Source organism: Prorops nasuta, unplaced genomic scaffold (genome assembly GCF_024137725.1).
Source record: "Prorops nasuta isolate Cenicafe-Biocafe unplaced genomic scaffold, Cenicafe_Pnas_1.2 PNAS00007, whole genome shotgun sequence".
NCBI classification, from domain to species: domain Eukaryota; kingdom Metazoa; phylum Arthropoda; class Insecta; order Hymenoptera; family Bethylidae; genus Prorops; species Prorops nasuta.
In genome coordinates this window covers 7,210,990-7,222,510 of record NW_027116804.1, presented here as the reverse complement: position 1 = coordinate 7,222,510, position 11,521 = coordinate 7,210,990, and the positions used below count along the sequence as shown (strand labels likewise).

Here is an 11,521-nt window from a genome sequence, read left to right as displayed (position 1 = left end):
GTGAAAACTGAGAGTGATTATCGTGCGTGGGTCATCGAGTGCCGTGATCGTATTCAGGAATTGAGAAATGTTATACAGAATACACTTCCCGGTACGCGACAAAAGCATTTTACCGAAATCGCACGTATGAAGTGTCTCCTCCACCGAGCAGCAAGGGATAAAAGTTCAATAAAATTCGGTGGTGGTGGTAACAATGTTGCTACTGTTGCGGATAACGATAAACTTATTTGGGAGAATCTTGATTCAGCATTTAAAAACTGAATATGTAGCGGTATGGTAGTTAACAGTAATTATATTGATCCACGCGAGTTTTTATTAAGTGCGGAAGAACTATTGCAAACTCATATAAACATAGTATTAAATAGTGTTAATTGTATTAAGGTAAACTGTTCATTTAACGGACAATTTGTATGCAAAGACAATATTGATGAAAAGCATATTAGTACGAAGAATAGTACCTTATATAAGACTGATAACTTTAGTGAATGGTACAAGTCCAATGTCGTACAAGTAATTTTGCATAGACTTAGTGAATTCCAAGAACGTGATAGTGGATGGGCATTGGAGAAAATTTACAGTCTAATTGTAAACATGAACCATTACAACCCCCTGCAAGCAGGGTGTCAAATTCAGCTACCATCTTCTATCATGTGCAAAAAAGCTGTGATAAATGTAAAAACAAGTGATAATGCTTGTTTTGCATGGTCTGTGACTGCATCGTTGTATCCCGCGCAACCACCTGCTGTAGTCAGTCGATCATCCTCTTATCCTGATTTTCGATCTGTTTTAAAGGTTGGAAGCATAACGTTTCCCACCACTTTAAATCAGATACCGAAATTTGAAGTTGATAATGATGTTTCGGTCAATACCTTCACCTTGGAGGAGCAGGATGATCATCAGGGGAGAGGAAGAGTAAACGTCGCACCTTTACAATTAACTAAGAAAAAGAGAGATCGACATGTCAACCTTTTAATGATCACAGATGAAGAGGGGACTGCACATTTCATGTGTATAACAAGCCTCTCCAGATTATTACATTCGCAGCTTACGAAGAGAGGACACGTTCACCATATTTGTGATCGGTTTATAATGATTGAACTGCCAAATATTAGCACAATTATTTTACTACCAATATTAAAGTACAGTTATTTTAATATATATTCTAATATTTTTTTAGGTGTCTACACTATTTTCACACAGTGGAGAAGTTAAAGTTGCACGAGCATGACTGTGAGCAACTCAATGATAACCTGCGTGTTGTACTACCTAGCGAAGGTGAAGACCGTTGGCTATCATTTAAGAACGTGAAGAATTGTGAACGAGTGCCGTTTGTCATATATGCAGACCTAGAGTGTATATTGGAGAAGACTGACCAATCTGATGATAACAGTAATAGTAATAGTTATCAAAAACATGTACCATTTAGTGTAGGGTATTATATAAAAAGTTCTCGTGATTCATCGTTCTCAATTTACAATTCATATCGAGGTACTGACTGCATCGAGTGGTTTGTACGTGAACTTGAGAGCGTTGCACAAATTGTAAGTGATAGGTTAAAGACCGTAGTACCTATGTCAATCCTTAGTGTCAGCGAAAGCTTGAGGCATTATAGTGACCCCAACTGTCATATATGCAAAAAGCCGTTTCTTCCAAATCAACTTCGAGTTCGCGATCACGATCACTTAACGGATAAATACAGAGGACCGGCACATAATAATTGCAATTTAAACTTTAAAGACTCGCATGTTATTCCAATAATTTTCCATAATTTGTCCGGCTACGATTCACATTTTATTTTCGAAGCGATCGCGAATTTGTTGGAGGGATCTGTACATCTGCTACCTGTACATAAGGAAAAATACATTTCATTTAGTAAATTTCTTCGTCATTATAATATTCATCTGAGATTTATTGATTCATTTAAATTTATGGTATCAAGTTTAGATAAACTGAGCTCATATTTGGAGGAACCTCAGCTAAAAAACTTAGTTTCACAGTTTCCTGGTTTAACGGAAGAACAATATCGCATGCTTACAAGGAAAGGTATTTTTCCTTACGATTACATAGATAGTATAAGTCGTTTGGGGGAAACAACTTTACCACCACGAAAGTTGTTTTACAACAGATTGTCTGATAGTCATATAACTGAAGAAGCATATAATCATGCTAAAGATGTATGGACCAAAATCAATATCCGAACACTTGGGGAGTACAGTGATTTATATTTAAAGACTGATGTTTTATTGTTGGCAGACATTTTCGAGAATTTCCGTGATAGCTGTATGGTAAATTATAATTTGGATCCTGCTCATTATTATACGCTTCCAGGCTTCACCTGGGATGCGATGCTTAAGCATACAGGAATTAAACTGGAGCTTTTCACAGGTGTAGATATGTTACTTTTTATTGAACGTGGTATACGCGGTGGTTTGAGCCAGTGTTCCCATCGGTATGAAAAAGCCAACAATCGATACATGCAGGATTTTGATACAGCTGAACCAAGCAAATATTTAATGTACTACGATGTAAATAATTTGTATGGTTGGGCAATGTGTCAACCTCTACCTACACATGGATTCCGATGGATCAAAAATGTTGATAATTTTGATATTAATAGTGTACCTGAAGATTCATCCATAGGTTACATTTTAGAGGTTGACTTGGAATATCCACGTGAGCTACACGACAAGCATTCCGACCTACCGTTCTGTCCGGTGCGTGAAAAGCCGCCAGGTTCACGTCAGGAGAAACTGCTTGCAACTATAAACGATAAGATACGTTACGTTATACACTATCGTGTATTACAGCAATGTATACGTAACGGTATTAGATTAACGCGAATACACAGAGGTTTAGAGTTTCAGCAGTCCACCTGGCTACGCGAATACATTGAGCTAAACACACGTTTACGTACAGAATCGAAAAACGATTTTGAAAAGAATCTCTTTAAGTTAATGAACAACGCAGTATTCGGTAAAACTATGGAAAACGGAAGGAATAGAATTGACGTGAAGCTCACTACCAAGTGGGAGGGAAGATACGGGGCAGAAGCATTGATTTCTAAACCGAATTTTCACAGTCGCACAATATTCAATGAGAATTTGGTTGCAATACAATTATCGAAATTATCCGCGAAATTTGATAAACCAGTGTACGTAGGCATGAGTATTTTAGATATCTCTAAGACTTCTTTGTATGATTTTCATTACGATTATATGTTTCCTACATTTGGTAGCAAATGTAGAGCTTTGTATACTGACACGGACAGTCTGATATACAGTATCGAATGTGATGATGTTTATTCTGTCATGAAAAATGATATTACGAAATTTGATAGTAGCGATTATCCTTCTGATAATCAATTCGGCTTACCATTGGCTAATAAAAAGGTTCCAGGATTAATGAAGGATGAAAATAATGGTAAGATCATGACGGAGTTCAATGGACTGAGATCAAAAATGTATACTTTTAAAGTACAGGGTTGTACAAAAATTATCAAAAAAGCTAAAGGCGTCAAAGGTTATGTTGTTGATAGAAGCATAACTTTTAACGATTACAAGGATTGTTTGAATAATTTCAATGTACAATCCCGCAATCCAAATTCAATTAGATCTAAATTACATAAAGTTTTCTCAATTACACAGAAAAAAATTTGCTCTCAGTCCGCATGATGATAAGCGTTTTGTCACACCTGGTACTGTAGCCACTCTACCTTGGGGTCATTTTAGACTAAAAGAATAATTGTGTATTTTTTATATTATATAAAAAAAAACATGTTTTTCCTATTTATTTTAAATACAAGAATATTTATATTACATAAATGATCATAAAACATTGTTCTTATTTATCCACGAATTATGCGTTTTATCCATACCTAACCATTTTACATAAACCTTGTTCCCTTTCTTACGCAACATTTTTCTACTAGGTATACATTAGGATTAGCTGTTTTTAGGAGCTCATATTCATAAAATCCTCCATATATATCTTTACCATGAAAATCTTTAAGTAAATATGTGGCTGGATTTGTCCTTTGCACTTTTGTAACTTGAAATATTTCAGTAGTCCAGTTCGCTGTGTACCCTTTAGCAAACACGTTCTTGTATTTGCTGATTCGCACAAAATCACCGACCTTGAACTTGGAACTTCCAACGATCTTAATTGCGTTGTATACAGTCGCGAGTAGATGCTCAGCATGCTCAGGTTTCACATCAGCTGGACGCATTCGTATAGTACGATGCTTCTGTGTGTTATAATCATCCACAAGCTGTTGTAGCATATTTCGCCATTTGTAATTACCGTTCAATGTAAATCGTTTCCACATTTCAGTTTTTAATGTTCGATTCCAACGCTCAACTATCGATGCTTTTAACGTGCTGTACGTAGAGTAATGATTTATACCCCGTTTCTTCATAAGCAGTTTGAAATCGCTGTTATAAAACTCCTTCCCATTATCAGTTTGCAAATTTTTCGGACACCTACCACTTTTCAAGATTTTATCCATAGCCGCAATTACTTCTTTAGCACTCTTGGTCTTCAGAGCTACTGCCCAACCATATTTTGATAGAGCATCGATTACTGTAAGAATATAGTGATGACCAGTATCAACGTAATAACGCATATCAACAAGGTCAGCCTGCCAGAGATCATCGAAACCACGTATTATAACTTTTCTTTGTAAAAAATTTCTTCTCGCAGGGACATGTAACTCTTGCACCAGTTGCTTCTTTTCTTCACTCACGATTTTCCCTGATTTTCTTTTTACAACCTTTCCCTCAGACATATATAATTTCTGATTCTTTTCATCACTCATGATTCTTTTTCTTTCGAAAGCAATTGATTATCATGAGTATAAAATTTACGATGCATCCTAAACATTCACTTCTTGGATCCATCATTAATCTTGCTGTTTGTTTGTAAAAGTTTTGACTCAATCTCCTGTAATTTTTTATTTATTCTTTCTTCAATTTTCTCCTCCAATTCAGCTAAACTGTGTTGCAAGAACTTTATATTCACAGCACATATATTATTATCAGAATCAATAGTCAAATTTACTATTTTTTTATTATTCAAATCCAGTGCTCTTTTAGTCACATTTAATGTACCAATATTAAATTCTTTCATTACGTTAAAACCACTACCAAATTTGTTAATTGACATATTGACGTGTGGTACGCAACTGAAGAAAATGTTTATAAACTGTACCCTTTTATAGAATAAGATTCTCTTCACGCAACTCTTCTATTATTGACTGTATTTCATTATGGTGGTTTGTATGACCTGCGGTGGTTGATGCAAATAAAAGTCGCAATCGATCAACTAATTCATTAGGATCGTTCCAATGTATATAGTTTACAGGCTCATCAGTAACACGCACAAATCCACTACCAGCTATCACTCGTTGTGATGGTACTTTATTGTAAATTAGTGGTTGAATAATTTTCTTATACTTTGGATCCTTATTCCCTTGAACCTGTTGGTAACTATCATTTGCTCTTTTATATGATTTAGTTTGTTCAAGGATTTGCTTATATATGATCTTGTCATCAATGCTGTAGAGCTTTCTATCAGGCTCTTTCAAGAAGATTAATTCAAAAAGACCTCTCGTACCAATATAGCGCTTTTTATCAATTAAAATATCACCTTCATGACTAATATCAAATGTACATCTTCCTATCACATACTGGTTCCTTTCATCTAATGTAACTCCGAAACCATGATCGATTTGATCTTTACTACCGAAAAGGAACAACTGCATATAATGACGTGCAATAGGTGGAAATGATCTCCAATCTATGGAATGATTTATTTGTTTTTTTGAGCAATCCTAAGGTTTCCTGTCTTGATGTTGAATGTGATGATGCATACTCTTGTCCAGGCTCTGCATGTAATGATACAGATTCTGACATTGATTTCAATGGTAATATTGATTTATCATAAGTAGATTTTTCATCATTATCATCATCATCATAGATCATCAATGATTTATTTGTAAGAGTACCGTCATTGTTATGTAATTTCTTTTTTTTCTTGATAATATACTCATTGGAGGTTGAAGTATGATAACGCTTCCGCTTCTGGTCATGATTTATATTAATGTTTAAGTCATAAGATTCTTCATTGTTATTATCTGTTTGCATAACTAGTTTTTTCAGTGGATCAACTATTGGTTTAAAAGTTTCATTCAATCTACTTTCCACCATTGATCTTTCCAATTTCAGTGCGCGATGTTTTTCACGAATCACCTCACTCGTTTCAGCAATCTTCTTAAGTAGTGACTTTTCATCCACTTTTATTGTTTAACTAGTCAATGTACTAGTTAAATCGATTTTTTTAGCTGTTCAATCAACTAATTTAGCAGTTCAACCGACCGGTTCAGCGGTTCGACTGATCGGTTTAGCGGTTCAACCGACCTGTTTAGCCGTTCAATCGAGCTGTTCAGCGGTTCGATTGACCGGTTTAGCGGTTCAACCGACCTGTTTAGCAGTTCAATCGAGCTGTTCAGCGGTTCGTTTGACCGGTTTAGCGGTTCGCCTGACCGGTTCAGCGGTTTGACCGACCGGTTCAGCGGTTCACATGACCGGTTCAGCGGTTCAACCGACCTGTTTAGCGGTTCAATCGACCAGTTCAGCGGTTCAATCGACCGGTTTAGCGGTTCGACCAACCTGTTTAGCGATTCAATTGACCCGTTTATCTTTATAACTGATTTGCTTAATAATGTATTTACACTGTTCAATGCTCTACGTTAGACTAACACTTTTCAGCACTGATATGATGCTTTATGCTATTCGATGGTTGCATATTCATCGAAACCCTTCCGATATCGACCATTTTGCATACCACTGTCCTTATCAATTACTAAAAATCCATAATCTTCCTGCCAACACTTTGAACACAATTCACAAAATTTTTAAATGTCATATCAGTGTTTACATGATCTTTGTTAACATGCTTCAAGTTAGTCCCATCCTGCTTAAAAATGATTAACATATTTGCATTGTCACGAATCAGATGTTTTGGGATCTTAGCTTAGGTCTGACAAAGATAGAAGCAATCGATGCTCGAATGCCGATCCATTGAAAAGTAGTCTCTTATATTGTCCTGCTTATCGCTTGCCACATCATCAAATATAAAGATTGAAGTTGGTAATGCATCTGTCACATTTATAACCTCACTATTATTTGAAAATTGATGATAACCAATTTCCTCCATGTCTGTCAATAGTTGTTCCAAGTAACGGTACTTCGGTTGCTGTAACGATTTCGAGTAAACATACAGGTTGTCAAATCTTACACCGTGAAGACTCTCAATAAGACTTAGCAATACGTTTGTTTTCCCACAATTTGAGGGTCCGCAAACTATACAGCGTATAGTTGACGGAAGCAAAGATCCATGACGTTTCATATCACTAACGGTGGCAGTGTGATAATCGGTATTAGAGATATTGATACTTAATGGTTGCTTTACGAAATGCATTCTCAAATGACTGTGAGGTTAAATCGTAATTGCATGAGCTATTTATAGGCATGAAATCGGAGAATTCAATCAGTTTTCATTATGCCTGCATTTGTGTTGGATGTTACAAGTTTGGAGGAGTTAAGCAGTGATCAATTGGAATACGTACTGAAAATTGTACTTTTAAAATACTTTTCACACAGTATTGACAGATATTGGAATAAATTGCCCAAGCATATTCGTGCAGATCCTAAGGTTCAAAAATATCGCTATTGTTTACAACATTTCAATCTACCTAATACTACTCATGCGGATGGACTACCACCGTTGATAAAAGATTGTTATACATGTCGTGCGTTGGATGTGGATCATTCCTCAATAAAACAATAAACAAACTACCGTTTGAGCTTCATTTACCAGGATACAATTACTGTGGACCAGGAACTCGACTTCAAAAACGATTAGCACGCGGTGATCGAGGTGTGAATCAGCTGGACGAAGCCTGTCTAGAACACGATATCGCATATTCGCAATACAAAGACCTATCGCAGTGTCATCAAGCTGATAAAGTGCTCGCAAAACGTGCACGTAGACGTATCACAGCTGGTGACGCAACCTTGGGTGAGCGTGCTGCAGCAACAGCTGTCTGGGCGTCTATGAACGCAAAGCGTAAACTTGGTTTAGGATTACAAACAGATATGGTGAGGAAAGCAGCAGTGAGAAAAACTGGAAATAGTGCTATAAAAAAACGGAAAATTCGAGTGCCTAAAAAACGGGGCAGCTTGTTGCCTTTGCTCCCACTGCTAGGTGCGGTGGGAGCACTAGCAGGTGTGGCATCAGGTATAGCGAAAGCTGTAAACGATGCCAAAGCTGCGAAAAAACAGTTGGAAGAAATGCAGCGTCACAATCGTATGATAAAAACAACTGCAAGAGGCGGACGGGGGCTGTATCTCGCACCGTACAAACGAAACGGAGGAGGGATAGCAAAAAAATCAATGTTAAAGAAGGGAACAAAAAAGTAACTGTACACGGTCTACCAAGATCTAGTGCTACAATTAATATTCAATTATCTCACGTATGTTGTGATATACCAAATTTCCGTCGAGTCTTTATGCGTACAAGTCTGCCACGAAACGGTCCATGGTCTAATGAATGTGCAATCGTTAACCTTGACGATTCTAATGGTCCAGGCACTCACTGGGTTGCCTACGTTAAATGCAATAATCTTGTAAATTATTTCGATTCTTTCGGCAATCTGAAGCCACCGACTGAACTCGTACGGTACTTCGGTCCGCTTAGTACAATTTATTACAATCATGACCAATATCAGTCGTATGATACGAGAATTTGTGGTCAGTTGTGTGTTAAATTTCTAAGAGAACAGACGAAATGTCTTTAACATTTACGCTATCAGGACACGGCCATGTGTTGGAATCAAATTTTTTCCCACCGATCAATCTGGACGATGGTCACTATGAGCTGGGACTCGTAGATTTTCAAAGTTTCTACTCGATCGCCAATGTAGATGAGATGAATAATAATTTTTACTTTGGTAAAAATAAACTAATAACCATACCAACAGGCTGTTATGAGTTGAGTGCGATAAATGAATACTTGCGTATGCGGTTGGAGTTACCGTATGATGATAATGTTATTATTCTGCGTGCCAATAATAACACACTGAAAAGTGAAATAATGTGTAAATATTCTATTGATTTTACAAAAATTAATAATATTGGTTCTCTGCTAGGATTTTCGTCGGACCGCGTAATCCTACCAAACACTTGGGTTGAATCGGACGAACCTGTGAATATTTTAAAAGTAAATATTCTACGTATCGAATGTAACATTACTGCTGGTGCATATACGAACGGTAGACCACGACATGTTATCCACGAATTTTTCCCAAGCGTTCCACCAGGCTATAAAATCTCTGAAACACCGAAGAACGTTATTTACTTGCCAGTCATTGCAAGGGTAATCGATCGTCTCACATTACGTATTCTCGATCAAGACAATCGTCCTGTAAATTTTGGAAGTGAAGAGAGCACCATACGGTTACACATTAGAAAATGTTGATTTACAAGAATATTAATGATTATAAACAATCATTACTCGATGAATCAATCAGTCAATCAGCTGCAGTTGAATTGAATACATAATCATCATCATCATCATTACAGAGTAATATTCAAAATAATAAAATTGGAATTAGTAATAAGAAAGTGCTAACGAGAAAAAATATAGATTTTCTACACTCATTGGGTTTGACTGTAAAGAAAAAAAATCATGGATCCGTTGAACGTTACCGCACAGCCTGTATACGACAATCGCATAAGTAAATTGGAAATACACGCCTATAATCCATATGCGAATGCATCATTGGGAAATAGTGATGAAATTCGTATACCTATACAACAACAAGATTTGATTCTTTTGCCTAGCGGAAGTTACCTCTATATAGAAGGGAAACTGATTGAAGGTACTCGTGCTGCTGATACACCTTTGTTGGATAAAGTTATGCTCGACGCTAATTCTATGGCATTCTTACTCGATGAAATTCGGTATGAATTGAATAGTATTGAAATCGATCATTGTAAAAACGTCGGCATTACTACCAGTATTAAGAATCTCATATCCTTAAGCACTGAAGAGAGTATGAGTCTACGTCATTCTGGTTGGTTTATTGAGACTCAAGACCGTGAAAATGTCACTAACAATTTCAACTTTTGCGTTCCCCTGCATATGCTGTTAGGATTCTGCGAAGATTACAAACGTGTCATCATCAATGCTCGCCATGAGCTTATTCTGATACGAGCACGTAATGATATCAATTCAATATTTTCATCGAATAAGTTCACCGATTCAAGATTCGAACTGTACCGAGTGCAATGGAGAATACCTCATGAGACTTTGAATGAATTTACCAAACTACAATTTCTACGTATTATCGAGCAGAATAAAAACCTCACGATGGCTTTTCGTTCCTGGGAGCTCTACGAATATCCGCTTCTCCCTGAAACACAGCGACATACGTGGGCTGTGAAAGCAGCTACACAATTGGAGAAGCCTAGATATGTGATACTGGCTTTTAGAAGAAACAAAAAGATCGATCAATACTCAGATGTACTTAAATTTAGCGATTGTGATGTACGTGATGTTAAAGTCAATCTGAATTCTGAATTTTATCCGTACGAACGTCTCGATACAGATTTCACCAAATCTCGCTATTCCGTACTATATGACATGTATGTAAAGTTCTTTAATTCATATTATGCTGGAGAAAAACTGTCGAAACCAATGCTTGATTATCTAAACTTTTTAAAATATGGTCCACTTTTTGTAATTGATTGTTCATATCAAAATGAATCTATTAAAACTGGAACGGTTGATGTTAAAATTGAGATAGAGTGTTGGAAAAACATTCGGAGTAATACTACAGCGTATTGTTTAATTATACATGATAAAATTGTAGACTATAATCCACTTACGAATATTGTGAGAAATGTAAATTAGAAATGTAAGGTTTAGAATAAATAAAACATTATTTTTTAAAACATATATAAAAGTATTTATTAATTTACACATTATTACTGTTATTACACAAAAACATTATTCTTTCAATTTAAATTCCAGATTATTGTATTTTCCTCCCAAATATCTCATTATTAATATATTTTCATTTGCTGCTTTTTGCAGCTCTACAAATTGGTCCTGTGCCTTCGATTCCAATAAAGCAGCCATCCGCGCTGGTAAATAGAACCATTTATCAGTAAATAGTTTAGCTATTAATCTCATCCCAAATTTCGTGTTAACTTTCAGAATTTGAAGTATTTCGTACTCTTGATTTTCTTCAACAGTGTTTAATTTAATAAAATCCATCTCAGGGACGGAAGCTATTGAATTGACACCACTTAAAAAGGACATTCTTTTTTTCTATACTATAAAGAAAACCCTTATTATTATTATTATTATTAAATAACAAAGATTTAAATAATGTATTCTTACCTTTAGAAGACAAAAAAAATATATATGAAACTTGTGTAAAGAATTAATCTGGTATATA

The 11,521-nt window shown here is 36.0% G+C and overlaps 2 protein-coding genes across 2 annotated transcripts; both read left to right on the top strand.

Moving 5' to 3' along the window:
* The first annotated feature begins 273 nt into the window (after positions 1–273).
* LOC136775034 (uncharacterized) lies at positions 274–3,703 on the top strand. Its single transcript, XM_066729510.1, has 3 exons — positions 274–1,082; positions 1,178–3,564; positions 3,663–3,703. Exons 1-3 carry the CDS (start codon positions 274–276, stop codon positions 3,701–3,703), a joined length of 3,237 nt encoding a protein of 1,078 aa, XP_066585607.1.
* Positions 3,704–9,744: 6,041 nt separating this feature from the next.
* LOC136775033 (uncharacterized) lies at positions 9,745–10,971 on the top strand. The gene has a single exon (XM_066729509.1). It carries the CDS (start codon positions 9,745–9,747, stop codon positions 10,969–10,971), a length of 1,227 nt encoding a protein of 408 aa, XP_066585606.1.
* Positions 10,972–11,521: the final 550 nt, after the last annotated feature.

Coding starts and splice junctions, on each gene's coding strand:
- LOC136775034 (XM_066729510.1), top strand. CDS start 274: ATGGTAGTTAACAGTAATTATATTGATCCACGCGAGTTTTTATTAAGT. Junction 1,083..1,177: donor GTTCACCATATTTGTGATCG/GTTTATAATGAT, acceptor ATATTTTTTTAG/GTGTCTACACTATTTTCACA. Junction 3,565..3,662: donor TTTTAACGATTACAAGGATT/GTTTGAATAATT, acceptor ATTTGCTCTCAG/TCCGCATGATGATAAGCGTT.
- LOC136775033 (XM_066729509.1), top strand. CDS start 9,745: ATGGATCCGTTGAACGTTACCGCACAGCCTGTATACGACAATCGCATA.